Source organism: Ornithorhynchus anatinus, chromosome X5 (genome assembly GCF_004115215.2).
Source record: "Ornithorhynchus anatinus isolate Pmale09 chromosome X5, mOrnAna1.pri.v4, whole genome shotgun sequence".
Taxonomy (NCBI): domain Eukaryota; kingdom Metazoa; phylum Chordata; class Mammalia; order Monotremata; family Ornithorhynchidae; genus Ornithorhynchus; species Ornithorhynchus anatinus.
In genome coordinates this window covers 101,778-120,316 of record NC_041753.1, presented here as the reverse complement: position 1 = coordinate 120,316, position 18,539 = coordinate 101,778, and the positions used below count along the sequence as shown (strand labels likewise).

The 18,539-nt window shown below is 58.3% G+C and overlaps 1 protein-coding gene across 1 annotated transcript; it reads right to left on the bottom strand.

Moving 5' to 3' along the window:
• Positions 1 to 1,767: 1,767 nt before the first annotated feature.
• NES (nestin) lies at positions 1,768 to 11,135 on the bottom strand. Its single transcript, XM_029055451.1, has 5 exons — positions 10,634 to 11,135; positions 10,300 to 10,544; positions 8,631 to 8,755; positions 7,348 to 7,424; positions 1,768 to 7,128 (listed from the first exon to the last, which is right to left on the bottom strand). The coding sequence occupies exons 1-5, from the start codon at positions 11,106 to 11,108 to the stop codon at positions 2,516 to 2,518; spliced, it is 5,535 nt and encodes a 1,844-aa protein (XP_028911284.1). The 5' UTR covers positions 11,109 to 11,135; the 3' UTR covers positions 1,768 to 2,515.
• Positions 11,136 to 18,539: the final 7,404 nt, after the last annotated feature.

The window sequence follows — 18,539 nt, the reverse complement described above, 5'->3', positions numbered from 1 at the left end:
CCACGACCTGACTCCCAAACCCAGGCTCTTTCCGCTAAATCCGACGGGGTCTCGCCGGGATCGCGGCCTAGGCCCCGGGGCAGGGGCAGGATGGGTCTGCGCCCACCCCCACCTCCCGCCAGGTCACACCGGGGCCAGGACCGCCCCCCACTCCACACCCCCAGTTCGGGAACCGCCGCCGCCACCTCGGGGCTATTTGGGGGCCGGGGCGGGGGTGGGGGCGAGGTCCGGGCAGCCGGAGCCTGTAATCCCACCGGCGCCAACGGCCAGACGGGCTCCCTCTGCCCCCGCGTCGCCCCCCCCGCTGGGGGTCAGCCGGAGTCCACGGCCGCAACGGGACCCAGGCGCTCCAGGCCCGTCACGCCTCACCCCACCGGCCCCAAGCTGTCCGCTTTCCCCTCCTCCACCGAAGGGAAAGGGGACACAGTCGGGGCGGCCAGGCCACTTGGGGGATGGCGAATTGGGGCTCACGGGGCCCTTCAAGGGGCATCTTCCCCTCTCTATCCAGCAGCCCTCTCCAAGCTCGCTTTTTAACCCCCCGGGAGAGGGAGGCTTCAAGGCACCTTTCCCCGACCCATCTTTCCTGCTTCTTTACTTTTCTCCCTCCTTCCTTTTTTTTCCCCTTCCTTTCTCCCGTGGGTAAACAGTCCTCAGGCTGAGACTTTTGTTTTATTAATCAGCAGCCCCCGCCGTGGCTCCCACACTCAAGGAGGCCTCCTGAACCCTCCTCCGAAGGCAACAGAGAACCTGGGTACCGAGCCCCTTCTCTGCCCCCAGACCCGAAAGCCAGCCGTTTCTCTGGAGGAGGGACGTCGACAGCCACCTGGGATGAAGCAAAGAGGTATGGGCCGAGGGTGGGGCTTTGGGTCACCAATTCCGCTCACCCTTTTCCCCCCGGGAAGGATCGGGGCAAGGTGGCCCAGGCCCGTGTTTCAGAGGACAGCATGGGGTGTTGATGCTTCCAGCCTCGGTAGAGTCGATGAGCTGCTTCTGGGATGGTTTCCTCCCGGCTCGGGCTGCAAAGTCCTTTCGATCCAGAAGACCCAGGCGGCGGAGAGCCGGAACCTCTGTTGTTGAAACGGCCTGGGGCCCAGGATCCATTTTAGGACTATCAGTAGATGAGCTGGTGCCAGGGTGAGGGTTGGGGGCTCTCGTTTGGGGTGGCAGGGCTGGCCTTCCTGCCCGGGCTCCTCTGACGCCCAATTGGACTGTGTGCTCGTCCGGATGAATCGGGAGGGCTCCCCCGTCAATCGGTCAGCATCCACGCTGCCTGCACCCACGCTACCCGTTGACCTGCACCTTCTCCTCTGGCGTTGACCGGTGGCCGAGCCTAGTGTCTGTGATTCCAGGGCTTGGGATCAGGGGTTGTGAGGAAAAATCTGCTAGGGTGCCATAATAATAACTGGTATTTCTTAGGCGCTCAGTGTGCCCCAGGTGCTATACTGTGTGCTGGGGTGCAACAAGCAAATTGGATTGGACACAGTCCCTGTCCCATATGGGGCTCACAATGTCGAGCCCCATTTTACACGTGGGTAATTTAGGCACAGAGGAAGTGAAGTGACTTGTCCCAAGTGACACAGCATAAAAGTAGCAGAGGTGGAATTAGAACCCACAACCTTCTGGCTCCCAGGACCATGTTCTACCAACAATGCCATGCTGATTCTCTTAATCCAATTCTAGGCGCCCTGAAGGGAGATTCTAGAGCACAGCAGGTGATCTGGTGGTTTTTCTGAATTGCTCTAGGACAAGATTACAGGATGGGCCACAAGGTCTGGGAGCGTTTTTGGATTGGTGTCAGGGAGCAGCTGGCTGTCTGGTGTTTGGTCCTAGATTGGCCTAGGAACATTTTAGAGCATTCCGAAAGATTTTTGAGCCAGGTTTGGATTGCATGAAAGCAGGGTGCCCTGGGTTATTTGGTAAATCTCTCGCGTGACAGGGTTTGGGATTGGAGGTGGGTGGGGGAGGGGGGAGAGAGGAGCGAGACTCACATCAGATCAGAGGAATTCCCCTACCCCCCAGAAAGAATAATAAGCCCAGCAGGGCATCTGACTGGTTCTCTCGGTTGCCCAAGACTTGCAGTGGGTCATTCTATATGCACAGCCTCCTACCGCCCAGGAGGTGAGAGATATGTTCTGGACCACTAGGCCATGGAGTCAGGGACAGAGTTCTGTCCAGTGATCTTTTGGGGGCACTCAAGGTCCACGTGTTCAGCTGCCCATGGGCCTAGCATCCTCGACCGGCCATGAGTTCAAGCCATCCATCCTTTCGGCACACCAAAGGGGAGAGAAGAGGGAGGGTGGGGAAGGGCCAGTTTTCAGAATCTAGGTCCCCTGGTCCTATGCACACAAAAAGCACACACACCGACCCGGACACCACAGCGGGGGGATCAGGCATGGCCCCCAAGACCCAGACCTCCGTCTTTGCTGGTGTCTGAGGTGCCATGGTGAGGAGAGCGGTTGGGTGGGGGGAACATCAGGTGAGGGACGAGGGATTTCAGCTGCAGGAGACACCCACTTCAATCATCCTCGGAGGACCAGGAATCGCCTTCGTCCCTCCGAGGGAGCCCAGGGCGGATCAGGGAGGGGAGCCACGGCCCCTTAGGCTCCGGGTCCCATCCCCCCAGCTGCCCGGCCCCGTTGAAGACCTCCCCGGCCGGGCTGAACGGCAGGGCTCTCTGTGGCCCGGCTCTGACGCCGTTGGGGGAGTCAGAAGAGGAGGAGGAGGCAGCACTGAAGCTGTCCCGGGCTATATCAGCGTCAGAGTCCCCCACTGCCGCACCTCCCGGGTACCCACCATCCCCTCCCTCCTCGCCCTCCTCACTCTCCTCCTCCTCAGAATCAGCGGCGAAGCCGTCCGAGTCCCCTCCGTCTTGGTCCGAGGTGGGTGTTGCTGTGGGTGGCTCCCCTGGGTCCCCGGGCAAGTGGAGGCAGGTGAAACCCCCCATGCTGTCATCAGGTCTAGGGCTCTGGGAAGGGGGCAGGGGAACCCCTGGTTGGGCCCCCAGGGGCAAGGGGTCTGTGCCAACCTCCAACCAGTCCACCTTCCCAGCTGGGCACCCTTCAGCCCCGCTCCCTCCTACCTCCGGCCCAGGCTGGGAGCTCGTCCTACCTACCGCTCCACTGCCTATCTCCTCCCCGAACTCTGTGGGACTCCCCCGAGTCTGCCTTAGTCCCTCTGCCTCCTCCTCTTCGGCTGTGGTCTCCTCTTCCTCAGCTCCAGCCCCTCTGGAGCTTGCTGTTTCTGGGTATCTGAATTGCACTGATCTCTCTTCCAAGGGCTCTGGTTCCAGTTTCACCTGAGTCTTTCCCTCCACCGCTGCCTCCTCCTCTTCTTCACTAGTCTCCTGGACTTCAGCTCCTCCCCACCCAAACCCTGCTGATTCTGAAGGTCTAGATCGCATCAATCTCTTTTCCAGGTCTGGTTCCAGCTTCATTTGAACCCTTTCCTCCATCTCCGCCACCTCTTCCTCCTCACTGACCTCCCCATCCTCAGCTCCAACTTCCCCCAGGGCTGCTGTTTCTGGGGATTTGGTTCCCCCCGAGTTCTCCTCCTGGGACTCCAGCTCCATTTGGGCTGTCTCTTCTGCTGCTGGCATCACCTCCTCCTCCTCACTGACCTCCCCATCCTCAGCTCCAGCTTCCCCCAGGGCTGCTGTATCTGGGGATTTGGTTCCCCCCGAGTTCTCCTCCTGGGACTCCAGCTCCATTTGGGCTGTCTCTTCTGCTGCTGGCATCACCTCCTCCTCCTCACTGACCTCCCCATCCTCAGCTCCAGCTTCCCCCAGGGCTGCTGTATCTGAGGATTTGGTTCCCCCCGAGTTCTCCTCCTGGGACTCCAGCTCCATTTGGGCTGTCTCTTCTGCTGCTGGCATCACCTCCTCCTCCTCACTGACCTCCCCATCCTCAGCTCCAGCTTCCCCCAGGGCTGCTGTATCTGGGGATTTGGTTCCCCTTGAGGTCTCCTCCAGGGACTCCAGCTCCATTTGGGCTGTCTCTTCTGCTGCTGGCATCACCTCCTCCTCCTCACTGACCTCCCCATCCTCAGCTCCAGCTTCCCCCAGGGCTGCTGTATCTGGGGATTTGGTTCCCCTTGAGTTCTCCTCCAGGGACTCCAGCTCCATTTGGGCTGTCTCTTCTGCTGCTGGCATCACCTCCTCCTCCTCACTGACCTCCCCATCCTCAGCTCCAGCTTCCCCCAGAGTTGCTGTTTGTGGGGATTTGGTTCCGCTCAAGTTCTCCTCCAGGGACTCCAGCTCCATTTGGGCCATCTCTTCTGCTGCTGGCATCATCTCTTCCTCCTCACTGACCTCCCCATCCTCAGCTCCAACTTCCCCCAGGGCTGCTGTATCTGGGGATTTGGTTCCTGCCGAGTTCTCCTCCAGGGACTCCAGCTCCATTTGGGCTGTCTCCTCTGCTGCTGGCATCACCTCCTCCTTCTCACTGACTTCCCCATCCTCAACTCCAACTTCCCCCAGGGCTGCTGTGTCTGGGGATTTGATTCCCCCAGAGTTCTCCTCTTGGGACTCCAGCTCCATTTGGGCTGTCTCTTCTGCTGCTGGCATCACCTCCTCCTCCTCAATGACTTCCCCATCCTCAACTCCAACTTCTCCCAGGGCTGCTGTGTCTGGGGATTTGGTTCCCCCCAAGTTCTCCTCCTGGGACTCCAGATGTATTTGGGCTGTCCCTTCTGCTGCTGGCCCCATCTCCTCCTCATTATCCTCCCCCTCGTCAGCGCCAACCTCCTCCAGGGCTATTCTTTCTTGGGGGTCTATTCGCACTGAGTTCCTCTCCAGGGATTCCAGCTCTATTTGGGCTGCTGCTGGCACCATCGCCTCCTCCTCGTCCTCCCTGTACTCAGCTCTAACCTCCCCCAGCGCTGCTGTTTTTTGGGGGTCTGTTCCCCTCAAGTTTTCCTCCAGGGACTCCAGCTCTGCTGCGGGCCTCATCTCTGCCTCTTCCTTCTCCACCTGCATTTCCTTCTTTGTCTTCTTCTCTTCACCAGCTTCATCCTCAGCTCCAGCTGTTTCTGCTGGTCTGGCGCCCACCAAGATTGCTTCCACAGGCTCTGACTCTGATTCCACTTGGGCCCTCTCCTCTTCTTCTTCCTCCTCCTCCTCTTCTTCTTTCTCCTCCCTCTCCTCATTGGCCTGGTTGCCCATGACTTTGTCCTCCTCAGGACCTGCTGTTTCTAGAGGTCTGGAGCCCACCAAGCTTGTTTCCAGGGACTCTGGCTCCAGCTCCATTGGAATCCTCCCCTCTATCCCTGACATCTCCTCTTCCTCCTCTTCGGCCTGCATGTCTTCAGCTGCCCTAGGACCTGCTGTTTCCAGGGGCTTGTTTCTCAACAAGTTCATTTCCTGAGGCTCTGGCTCCGATTCAACATGGGTCCGTCCCTTCTCTTCCTGTCCAGCCTCTGCTGCTCCTACTTCCTCCACCTCCTCACCAGTCTCTTTGCCCTCTGCTCTGGTCCAGCCAGGGCCTGCCATTTCTGGGGATCTGTTTCCCACTAGGGTAATTTCCAGGGGCTCTAGTGCTGATTCCATTTGGGACCTTCCCTTCTTTTCTTGTCCAGCCTCTGCTACTATCATCTCCTCCTCCTCAGCTCCATCCCAGCCAGGGCCTGCTGTTTCTGGGGGTCTGGATTCCACCCATCTCTCCTCCAGGGGTTCTGACTTCATCTGGGTCCTTCCCTCCGCTGCCACCCCTCCTTCTTCATCAGCCTTGTGTTCTGTAGCTCTGACTTGGCCACAGTCTGCTGTTTCTAGGGGCCTGGAGCCCATCGAGATTCCTTCTAAAGGCTCTGGTTCTGATTCCACTTGGGCCCTCTCCTCCTCTTCTTCCTCCTCACTGACCTGGTCATCCAAACCTCTGGCCTCCTCAGGATTTCCTATCTGTGGGGATCTGGAACCCACCAAGCTGGCTTCCAAGTATTCTGGCTCCAACTCCATTCGGGTCCTCCTCTCCTCCTCCCCGAATTCCTCTTCCTCAGCCTCCTTGTTCTCAACTGCAGCCCACCCAGGCCCTGCTCTTCCTAGAGGTCTTGAACTCATCGAGTTCACTTCCAGGGGCTCTGGCTCTATTTGGGATCCCTTTTCTTCCTTTCCAACTTCTGCCACTACAACCTCATCTATCTCCTCTTCTGCCTTCTCTTCAGCCTCCTCATTCTTGGTTCCAGCGGCCCGAGGGTCTGCTTTTTCTGGGGGTCTGAAGCCCACCAAGCATACTTCCAGGAGCTCTGGCTCCAATCGGGACCTCCCCTCTGACACTGACATCTCCTCCTCCTCATCAGCCTCCTCATCCTCAGCTCCATCCTCCCCTGGGCCTGCTGTTTCTGGGTTTCTGTTTTCTACTAAATTCAGTTTCAGGGGCTCTGGCTCGGATTCCGTTTGGGGCCTTTCCTTCTTTTCCTGACCAGCCTCTACCACTAAAACCTTATCCTCCTTCCCTTCCTCCTCCTCAGCTCCAGCCCAGTCAGGACCTGCTTTATCTGGCCGTCTGGATTCCTCTGGTCTTTCCTCCAGGAGTTCCGGCTCTGGTTTCATATGAGTCCTCTCCTCCACTGCTTCCCCCTCCTCTTCTTCCTCCTCTTCCTCACTGGTCATGTTATCCATGGCTTCAGTCTCCCCAAGGTCTGCTGTTTCTGGGGGTCTGGATTCCACTGGGTTTTTTCCCAGAGGTTCTGGTTCTAGCTCCATTTGAGTCCTTCCTTCCTCCCCTGCCACCACGACCAGCCCCTCCTCCCCCCTCTCTTCCTCTTCCTCCTCCGCCTTGTCCATGGTTCTGGTTTCCTCAGTACCCGCTGTTTCTAGAAGTTTGGGTCCCTCTGCGCTCTTCTTCAGGGGTTCCGGTTCCATTTGTGTTCTTCCCTCCTCCCCTGCCATCTCCTCCTGGTCCTCCTCCATGACGCTCCACCCCGCCCTGCCTGGCAGCTCCAGCCCCACAGTCCCCGGGGTCTCCAGCTCCAGTTGTCCCAGGGGGAGCGGGGTGCTGGCCCGGGGTAGGCCCCAGGCTCCGGTAGCAGGGACCACAGAAGCAGGGAAGGAGTTGGACAGAGAGGGGCCGGGGTCCAGGCTCCGGCTGTCGGCCGTCAGGAACTTGCCCGAGCCGCGGCTCCTCTCCAGCTCAGACTCTGGAAGCAGAGGGAAGGGGGAGGGGATGAGGGGCAGGGCAGGAGGGTGGCCTCCCTGGGCTTCACCCCAACACCCTTTCCCTCGCCTAACCAATGGGGCTCATTCCCAGGATATTCTGACCATTGGTAGAAAACCCAAGCCCAAGCAGAAAACCCCAGAGTATGGGGTTTGTTCCTCCCACTAGTAAGAAGAGGGGTGGGGGTGGGCTGGGGGCTCACCGAGGTAGAAACCGTTGATTGGTTTGGGGTCCAAGAAGGGCACCTGCCACCGTGAGCTCTCCATCTCCAGGAGAGTCCTGAGAAGGAGAGGAGGGAGGAGTCAATCAAGCAATGGTATTTATTGAGCACTGTACTAGGTGCTTGGGAGAGTAGATAGAGTTGATAGACTCAATCTCTTCTCCCACCCCGAGGAATTTACAAACCTATGGGGGAGACAGTTATTAAAATAAGTTACATATAGGGGAAGCAGCCGAGGGAGATGTCAAAAGTGCTGTGGGGCGGGGAGGGGGGGGTTTCAAAGGACTTAAGGAGTGCAGAGCCAGGTGTGAAGACTAGAGAAGGGTGAAAAGGGTAGGAAAGTGAAGAATTAGTCAGGGAGGGCCTTTGGAAGAGGTGTGATTTGAGTAGGGCTTTGAAGGTGGAGAGAGTGGTGGTCTGGGAGATAGGAAAAGAGAGGGAATTCCGGACCAGAGGGAGGATGTGGGCAAAGGGCTCACGGTGAGAAAGACGAGAACGAGGTACGCTGAGAAGGTTGGTGTTGGAGAAGCGAAGCATGCAGGCTGGGTTGGCTTAAGAGATCGGCAAGGTGAGGTAGGAGGCAGAGAACTAATTGAGGGACCTGATTTGTTTGATGAGGAGGTAGAAGGGCGGCCATTAAAGGTTTCCGTTGTATTGTACTCTCCTAAGTACCTGATGCGGTGCTCTGCACACTACTGCTCAATCACTGCCGTGGATTGATTGGTTTTGAGGAGTGGGGAGATATATGCAGTATTTTGGGGGGTTTTGTTTTTTTTAAGAAAAGCAGCCCCTGAAGATCTCACAGCCCGGTTGAGTCCTGTCCGTTCTTCTAAGACACGGGGCAGGACAGGGCAGTAGTCCGGCCCCTGGTCGCTGGGCAGACACTGGCCTGGCCTGTCCTCCTCCTCCATCTCCACCAGCACCCCCTTTGTACCTCGAGAGTTCCCGGATTCCCCCCTCCCCTCCCGATGACCTCATCCTGTCCCAGCGGACAGGGCCCTTGTTATGCTAATCGGCCTCCGCCCCCCTCTCCCCCCTCCCCCCTCTTCTCCTCCTTTGTCCCCCGCGGCCTGGGGATCACTCTGAGCCTTTTCCCGTGGGATCCGTACCCTTGCTGGGGAGGGGGAGGTGGGGAGGAGGGGCCGCGGCCTCCCACCGTCTCCGGAGCCTGTGTCTTCCCGCCCTTCTTTGCCCCCAGCCCCGAGCCCTCAGCCCCAAGCGAGGCCGGGTTTTGGCTGGCGGGCGTCCCGGCGGGAGCAACAGACCTGTAGGCGCCCACCTCCAGGCTGAGGGACATCTTGAGGTGGACGAGCTGCTGGCGATCCTCCAGGATCTGCGCGATCTGCGCCCGCAACGCCCCCTTCTCCTGCTCCAGGGCCTCGGTGGTCCGCTGCGGGACAGGACCGGGCGTCGGGCGGTGGGGCCGGCCCTCCCACCCCGTTCATCCCCTCCACCACACCCGCCCAAGTGTCACCTCGAGGGGTTGGGCTGCAGAAAACTAACCAACTGGGGTCTGCTCCTGCCTCGCTTGGGGCCCCAGGGGTGAGCAAATCCAGACCGGGCTTTGCTGGTGGAAACAGTGGCTTTGCCCGTAACCCCCCTCACCCCTCCGTCCCCCAGCTGGAGCCTCGTCCCCCAGCTGGAGCCTCGGGTGGCCCGATGGAGGAGGGAAGGAGGGACCGCTAGGTAGTCCCCGGGGGCGACAGTGGTCCGTGGTCCAGCGGGGATGGAGTCGGCGATGGTAGTGGGAAGCAGCATGGCCTAGTGGCAAGAGCATGGGCTTGGGACTCAGAGGATGTGGGTTCTAATCCCGACTCCACCTCCAGTCTGCTGGGTGACTTTGGGCAAGTCACTTCACTTCTCTGTGCCTCACTTACCTCATCTGTCAAATGGGGATTAAGACTGTGAGCCCCATGTGGGACAACCTGATTACCTTGTATCTACCCCAGGGCTCAGAACAGTGATTGGCACATAGTAAGCACTTAACAAATACCGTAGTTATTATCAGTCGTGCCTGCTTTCTTTTCCGTCGAGTCGGCTCGGGGGGAGATGGAGAGTTGGGGGGGGGCGGGGGGACCCCCGGGGTCCTCGCCCCTGTAGCCGGGGAGGCCTCGGTTTTTGCCTGCTCCCCCTCCCCGCCTCAGCCAGCTGCGACCCTCACCTGTGGAGCCAGGGTGGGCTGGGGCGGGCCGGGCGGGGCGGGGCGGGGCCCCAGAGCGTCTTGGAGGGCATCTGCGCCCCGCTCCCCGCCCGACCTCCCCCGCTCCTCCGGACAAAGGGCATTTTTCCTGAAATTCCCCAGGCGCCGGGCCGCCCCCTCCCCCTTCCCCGCAGCTGTCACTCCCAGCTGGGAGGCAGCCACCCGCCCGGCTGCCGCGGCGCAGGAATTCGGAGCTTCTGGAGGGCGAGGAGGAATGTGGGGAGGGGGCCGAGGGGTGGAGACAGCCAAGACGGACTCCCGGGTCCCGCACCCTCGGGGCCGAGTCTCTCCTCTCCTGATAATAAAGATGTTGGCATCTGTTAAGCGCTTACTACGTGCCGAGCGCTGTTCTAAGCGCTGGGGTAGATACAGGGTAATGAGGTTGTCCCACGTGAGGCTCCCAGTCTTCATCCCCATTTTCCAGATGAGGGAACCGAGGCCCAGAGAGGTGAAGTGACTTGCCCACGGTCACCCAGCTGACAAGTGGCAGAGCGGGGATTCGAACCCATGATCTCTCTGCCTCCCATGCCCGGGCTCTTTCCACCGAGCCACGCTGCCGACGACGGCGGTATTGGTTAAGCGCTTAGTGGGTGCCACGCACTTTCCGGGGGTCCCGGAGAGGCTCGGGGTGGGGGCGCAGCGTGGGTCCCCCGTGGGGCCGGTGGGTGGGAGAGGAGGAAGGGAAGCGCCGTGCGATCTGGAGGTGTGAGGGCCGGGCGGGGCCCGGTGCTGACCTGCAGCCGCTCCGCCTCGGCTCTCTGCTCCGTCCAGCGCCGGTCCAGCCGCTCCCGCAGCGCCTCCCGCCGCTCCCGCAGCGCCCCCCGCTCCCGGTCCAGCCGCTCGCGGTCCAGCCGGTGCCGGGCCTGCAGCGCCCGGCCGGGGGTCGCCCCGGCTCCGGTGCCGGTGCCGGTGCCGGTGCCGGCCCGCTCACAGCCCGCGGCCGCCTGGCGCCACACGAGGCTCAGCTGCTCGGCGAAGGCTCGGACGTCCGGGAGCCCCGGGTCGGGGGGAGGACCGGCCGCCGCCGCCGCCGCCGCCGCCGCCGCCGCCCGGACCCCCGGCGGGCACCGTAGCTGGTGGCGCTCCTCCCGGTGCGCCCGGCGCAGCTCCTCCGCCTCCCCGGCCAGGCGCGCCGCCCGCCGCCCCAGCCGCTCCCGCTCCCTTCGCTCCGCCTCCAGGAGCCGGCGTCCCGCCGCCAGCCGCCGCTCCGCCCCGGCCGGGCCCGCCGCTCCCGCCGCCAGCGCCCGGCCACCGCCCGCGCCTCGTGGGCCAGGCCCGCCCGGCTCAGCGCCGCCTCCTGCCGCTCCCGCCAGCGGCGGCCCAGCGCCGCCCTCAGCGCCGCCAGCTGCTCGTCCAGCCGCGCCCGCCGGGCCCCGTCGCCGCCCCGGACGCCCCGCAGCTCGGCCCGCAGCTCGGCCCGCAGCCGCTCGTTGTCCGCCTCCAGCGCCCGCACGCGGGACACGTAGGCGCCCAGGCGACGGTTGAGCTGGCCCAGTTGCCCGCGCTCGTCCGCCCCGTCGGGGGCCGCCCGGCAGCCCGGCATCTCCCTCCGGGACCGGGACCGGGACCGGGACCGGGACCGGGACCGGGACCGGGACGGCCGCGGGAATGGCCGCAGGGCCGCTCTGCCCGCCGCTAGTCCTAGCGGGCCGGGCCGGGGGCGGGGCCCGAGGGGCGGGGTCCCACGGCCCCCCGTTAACTCCCCGGAGGGCGGGGACGGCCCGGGAAGAGCGTGGAGAGGAGGCGGGGGACCAGGAGGCCGGCCCGGAGGATGGAGCCCGGGCCTGGGAGTCGTTCATTCATAAGAATAATAATGTTGGTATTTGTTAAGCGCTTACTAGGTGCAGAGCACTGTTCTAAGCGCTGGGGGGGGGGGGATACAGGGCCATCAGGTTGTCCCACGTGAGGCTCCCCATTTGACAGAGGAGGTGACTGAGGCCCAGAGAAGTGAAGTGACTTGCCCACAGTCACCCAGCTGACAAGTGGCAGAGCGGGGATTCGAATCCATGACCTCTGACTTCGAAGCCCAGGCTCTTTCCACTGAGCCACGCTGCTTCCCCATCCATTCCATGGTATTGATTGACGCTTACTCTGTGCAGAGCACTGGACTAAGCGCTTGGAAGGGACTAATCGGTAACAGATGGAGACGGCCCCTGCCCTTTGACGGGCTTACGGTCTAACCGGGCGGTCCAAAGGACCTGGGTTCCGTTCCCTGCTCCGCCACTCGTCTGCTGGGTGGCCGTGGGCCAGCGTGGCTGAGGGGAAGGAGCCCGGGCTTGGGAGTCAGAGGCTGCCTTGGGGTAATAATAATGTTGGTATTTGTTAAGCGCTTCCTATGTGCAGAGCACTGTTCTAAGCGCTGGGGTAGACACAGGGTCATCAGGTTGTCCCATGCGAGGCTCACAGTCTTAATCCCCATTTTACAGGTGAGGTCACTGAGGCACAGAGAAGTTAAGTGACTTGCCCACAGTCACACAGCTGACGAGTGGCAGAGCCGGGATCCAATCCAATCCAATTGAGCGCCTACTCTGTGCAGGGCGCTGTACTAAGCGCTTGGAATATACAATTCGGCAACAGATAGAGACAGCCCCTGCCCAATAACAGGCTCACAAGTCACTTCGCTTCTCTGGGACTCAGTTACCTCTTCTGTCAAATGGGGGTTAAGACTCTGAGCCCCACGTGGGACAACCTGTTTACCTGGGATCTACCCCAGCGCTTAGAACAGCGCTTGGCACGTGGTAAGCGCTTAACAATACCGTCATTATTATTATTATTCACTTCTCTGGGCCTTCAGTCACCTCGTCTGAAAAATGGGGATGATGACTGTGAGCCCCCGGCTGGGACAGGGACTGTGTCCCACCTTGTATCTACCTCAGCGCTTAGAACAGTGCATGACACATACTAAGCGCTTAACAAATAGCATAAAACGGACAAAAAAACACAACCTCGAAGTGGTCTAGAGACCCTGTGGTTCAGTGGAAAGAGCACGGGGTGGGGAATCAGAGATCATGGGTTCAAATCCCGGCTCCACCGCTTGTCAGCCGTGTGACTTTGGGCCAGTCACTTCACTTCTCTGGGCCTTCAGTCACCTCGTCTGAAAAATGGGGATGAAGACTGGGAGCCCCACGGGGGACAACCTGATCACCTTGTATCCTCCACAGTGCTGGGGACATAGTAAGCGCTTAACAAATGCCATTATTATTATTATTATTATTATTATTATTATTAAGACGAGTGTGATGGAAGGACAGCTGGACCCCGGGGACGCGGGACAACCAGCCCGGAACCTGACTGGCCCGTTCGACCCTCCGCCTGACTCTACCACCTCTAACCTCGGGGCGGGATGAGGTCAGAAGTCATGGGTTCGAATCCCGGCTCTGCCACTTGTCAGCTGGGTGACTGTGGGCAAGTCTCTGTGCCTCAGCCACCTCCTCTGTCAAATGGGGATGAAGACTGGGAGCCTCACGTGGCCCCACCCGATGACCCTGGATCTCCCCCAGCGCTTAGAACAATGCTCTGCACAGAGTAAGCAGTGAGAAGCAGTGTGGCTCAGTGGAAAGAGCACGGGCTTTGGAGTCAGAGGTCATGAGTTCGAATCCCAGCTCTGCCACTCGCCAGCTGTGTGACTGTGGGCAAGTCACTTCACTTCTCTGTGCCTCAGTTACCTCATCTGTAAAATGGGAGTTAAGACTGTGAGCCCCACGTGGGACATCCTGATTCTCCTGTGTCTACCCCAGCGCTTAGAACAGTGCTCGGCACATAGTAAGCGCTTCACAAATACCAACATTATTATTAGGAGGGAAATGGAGGCAGAGGGAGGGAAGAGTCCCCCTTTCCAGCTGCCTTTCCAGCTCCAACGTTTGTCCGGGCGACGGTTCGAATTTCCCGCCCTCGGCCGGGCCTCCAAGCCATAGGTTCCCGGTGGGGCCTCGAGCGAGCGGCCAATGGGGGAGCGGCCTGGCGGGAAGCGGCGGGACGGAGCCCGCGGGTTGGCGGGGGCTCGCTGGCTTCGGCCAATGAAAAGGCGGGGGTGGGACTCAGGGCGTCGCCAACGGCCAATGAGAAGGGAGAAAAAGGAAAAGGGGCGGGGACTGAGGGGACGGGGCGGGCTCTTGGCCAATAGAAAGAGAGAGCGCGGTGACCCCGTTCCCCCCTCGAGGCGGAAGGGGGCGCTGTTGTCCCGGTCCGCGGGGGCGGGGGGGGGGCGCAGCCCCTCCTCCCCACCATTCATTCATGCCATCCTATTCGTTATTAATAATAATGATGATGGTATTTGTTAAGCCCTTACTATGTGCCCAGCACTGTTCTAAGCGCTGGGGTAATAATGTTGGTATTTGTTAAGCGCTTACTATGTGCCGAGCACTGTTCTAAGCGCTCGGGGAGATACAGGGTCATCAGGTTGTCCCACGTGAGGCTCCCAGTCTTTATCCCCATTTTACAGGTGAGGTAACTGAGGCACAGAGAAGTTAAGTGACTCGCCCACAGTCACCCAGCTGACAAGTGGCAGAGGCGGGATTCGAACCCATGACCTCTGACTCCCAAGCCCGGGCTCTTTCCACTGAGCCACTCTGCTTCCCTAGACACAAGGTCATCAGGTTGTCCCACCCGGGGCTCACCGTCTTAACCCCCATTTGACGGATGAGGTCACTGAGGCCCAGAGAAGTGACTTGCCCTAAATCACCCAGCTGACAAGGGGCGGAGCTGGGATTAGAACCCACCACCTCTGACTCCCAAGCCTGAGCTCTTTCCACTAAGCCACGCTGCTTGGATATTGAATCCCCATTTCGCAGATGAGGGACCTGAGGCACAGAGAACTTAAATGATTAGCTCAAGGTCATACAACAGACAAGGGCCGGAGCCAGGATTAGAACCCCACGACTTCTGATTCCCAAGCCCGCGCTCTTTCCGCTAAGCCACGCTGCTTGGGAATTGAATCCCCATTTTGTAGATGAGGGAACTGAGGCATGGAGAACTTAAGCATGGGTCAGTGGAAAGAGCACGGGCTTGGGCGTCAGAGGTCATGGGTTCGAATCCCCACTCTGACACTTGTCAGCTGGGTGACTTTGGGCAAGTTACTTCACTTCTCTGGGCCTCAGTTACCTCATCTGTAAAATGGGGATGAAGACTGTGAGCCCCAAGTGGGACAACCTCATTACCCTGTATCTACCCCAGCTCTTAGAACAGTGCTCTAGTAAGCGCTTAACAAATACCAACATTATTATTAAATGATTAGCCCAAGGTCATACAACAGACAAGGGGCAGAGCTGGAATTAGAACCCACAACCTCTGATTCCCAAGCCTGGGCTCTTTCCACTAAGCCACGCTGCTTGGGTATTGCATCCCCCTTTTGCAGATGAGGGAACTGAGGCACAGAGACCTTAAATGACTAGCCCAAGGTCCCACAACAGACAAGGGGCAGAGCTGGAATTAGAACCCAAGTCCTCTGACTCTCAGGACTCTGCTCTTTCCATTAGAGTACAATGCTTCCCATGAAGCTTCTGCTCAAAAAGAATCACGTCCTTCATGATGGCAGTGCTCCTTGCAGGTCTGTCCTCAGCCATGGATTCCCAGTTTTCAGATGCAACTTTGTTTGACTTTGTCTTTAAAATGTTCTAGGATCGGGACAGTGAAATCGTGCCTCTTCCACCTTGGGGATGGTCTTGTGAGATGGGAGGATGGAGGTGTGTCTACAGTGATGGGAAAGTCGGGGGAGGACAGGGTTTGAGTGGGAAGATGAAGAGTACTTGTTTGGGACAAGTTGGCGTTGTCGGCGGGACGTCCGATTGGAGTTGTCCTGAAGGGAGGAGGAAATGCGAGATCGCAGAGAAGGAGAGAGGTCAGGGCTGGAGAGGATTTGGGAATCGTCATCATCATCATCATCCTAATTGTGATATTCGTTTAGCGCTTACATCGTGTCGGGGATTGTTCTAAGTGCCGGGGTAGTTACGAGAGAATCGAGTTGGACACCGTCCATGTTCCACCTGGGGCTCACAGTCTTAATCCTCATTTTACGGATGAGAGAACTGAGGCACAGAGAAGTGACTGGCCCCAGATCACACAGCGGATAAGGGGCAGAGCCGGGACTAGAACCCAGGTCCTTCTGACTCCCAGACCCATTCCGAATCCTCATTTTATGGATGAGGAAACTGAGGCACAGAGGGGTTAAGTGACTTGCCCAAGGTCACACGGGGGGCAAGAGCCAGAACTAGGATTAGACCCAGGGCCTCCAACTCCAGAAGGTCCTGGCTGCTCCCGATGCATCCCATATCATCATCATCGTCATCATCACCAGTCGTATTTAATCGATCACTTACTATGTGCCGAGCACCGCACAAGCACTTGGGAGAGTACAATGCAAGAGACTTGGCGGACACATTCCCCTGCCCGCAACGGGTTTACAGTTTAGAGGGGGAGGCAATCACATTTTCTCCTTTTTCCTCCTCCTGCGCCCTCTATTTCTAGATGCTGCGTATATGTATACGTTCAGTCCACCCTGCTAGGTCCTCGGCCCCTAGAGGACAGGGATTGGCCGTCCGGCTCCTGTTGAACTTTCCCAGGTGGTTAGTGCATTGTTTGATATTCAGTAGGTGTTCATTAAGTGTCACTGGTGGTGGTGATCGGGTTCGTTGCGACTCGGGATATCCACGCAGCGGCAGGAGTTGGTGCCGGCTCTTAAAGGGGGAAGGGGTTTCCCATGGGAAGAAGGCAATAGGCAACAGGTTGACTGCAAAGGAGAAGAGAACAAGGCCCAGTGAGTATTTGATGGTAGAGGAGCAAAGAGGGAGGCCTGGGTTGTAGAGGGTGACCGTTCATTCCCCTCTGCAGCCAAGAGAAACTCCGTGCCATCCGCTTTAAGGCGCTCCACCAGCTCGCTGCCTCCTATCTTTCCTCACTGATCTCCTGCTACAACCCAGCCCACACACTCCGCTCCTCTACCGCCGATCTGTCCTCTGTCCCTCCATCTCATCTCTGACCCCTTGCCCACATCCTCCATCTGGCCTGCGACTCCCTCCTCTTTCCTATCGGCCGGCGCCCCACGGTCCCCACCTTCAGAACCCTTCCAAAACCTCACCTCTTCCAAGAGGTCATCCCTGACCAGGTCCTCATTTCCCCTCCGCGCTCATCGGTGCAGCTCTTAAACCGGTCCATACCGATGTTCATACCGGTCCATCAGCATGTCCTCATAATCTACTCCTTCCCCAATTTGTTATGTATTTTCATGTCTGTCTCCTCTTGTAGACTGTTAGCTCTTTGTGGGCAGAGATCATGTCTACTAACTCTATTGTACTGTACGATGCTTAGTACAGTGCTCTGCACACCCAGTAAGCTTTTTTTTTTATGGTATGTGTTGAGCGTTTGCTATGTGCGAAGCACCGTTTTAAGCACTGGGGTAGATACAAGCTAATCAGGTTGGACACAGTCCCTGTCCCACATGGGGCTCACAGGCTTCATCCTCATTTTACGGATGAAAGAAGTGAGGCCCAGAGAAGTGAAGTGACTTGCCCAAGGTCACACAGCAGACAAGTGGCGGAGCGAGGATTAGAACCCAGGCCCTTTGGACTCCCAGACCCCTGCTCTATCCCCAGAGTCACGCTGCTTCTCGACAAGTGTTCAATAAATACCACTGATTGATGGAGTGAGTGAGTGAGGATAGGTAGGGGGGAAAGAACTGGTTGAGGGCATTGTAGCAGATGGTGAGGAGTTTCTGCTTCATTCAGAGAGAAGTGGGCAACCATCGGAGACTTTGGAGGACTCGGAAGATATTGCCAAACGATCTTTTTGGACAGTGATCTAGGCGGCAGAGTATGCCTGGCATTTAGGAAAATGATCTGGCAGGAGAGGGGAGCGGTCTGCAAGGAGGCAGATGCAGTAATCGAGTTGGGTTATGACAATTGTCTGGATGAACCACGGTGACGGTTTGGACGGCGAGAAAGGTGGATTCCGGAGATGTAGAGGGGGAAGAAGAACTGACAGGATTTAGCGCTGGTTTGAATTTGGGAGATGGTGTCAGGGAAAATGCCATGGTTATGCATGACGGGATCACAATCAATCAATCAGTGATATCTGAGCAATTATGGGGTGCAGAGCATTGTACTAAGCACTCTGGAAACGGTTGACACAGTCCTTGTCCACAGGGAGCTTGCCGACTAGAGTGGAAGACAGACATTAGAAAACTTACAGAAAGGGGAAATGACAGAGTATAAGGATGTGTACAGAGGCCACTTGTCAGCTGTGTGACTTTGGGCAAGTCACTTAACTTCTCTGTGCCTAGTTACCTCATCTGTAAAATGGGGATTGAGACTGTGAGCCCCACATGGGACAACCTGATTGCCTTTGTACCTACCCCAGCTGCTTAGAACAGTGCTTGGTACATAGTAAGCACTTAACAAGTACCATCATCACCATCATTATTATTATTGTTACATGTTGTGGGGATGAGTGTGGGAGCTAAATCAAGTGTTTAAGAGTTACTCTGTCCAACCTGCTTGCCTCTACCCCAGCACTTAGAGTGGTGCTTGACACATAGTCAGCTCTTAATAAATGTCATCATTACTACAGATCTGAGTTCATAGCTGTTGCAAAGGGGAGGGTGAGAACTGGAAATGAGGGTTTAGTCAGGAAAGACATCTTGGAGGAGGTGTGATTTTAGAAGGGTTTTGAAGGTGGGGAGAGCAGTCATCTGCCTGGTAGGAGAAGGACCTGGGGTGGGGGCCGCCCCTAGCCCGAGGGAGGACGTGGGCAAAGAATAAGATGGAGGTGCAGAAAGTAGGTTAGTGTTAGAGAAGGGAGCTGTGTGGGCTGGGTTTTAGTAGGAGATGAGCTAGGTAAGGTAGGATGGAAAGAACTGATGGACTGCCTTATCGATGGCAAGGAAGAGCTTCTGTTTGATGGAGAGATGGACGGGCAACCACCGGAGGCTTTTGAGGAGTGGGGGAACCTGGAATCCAGACAGCAGAGTGAAGTATGGATTGAA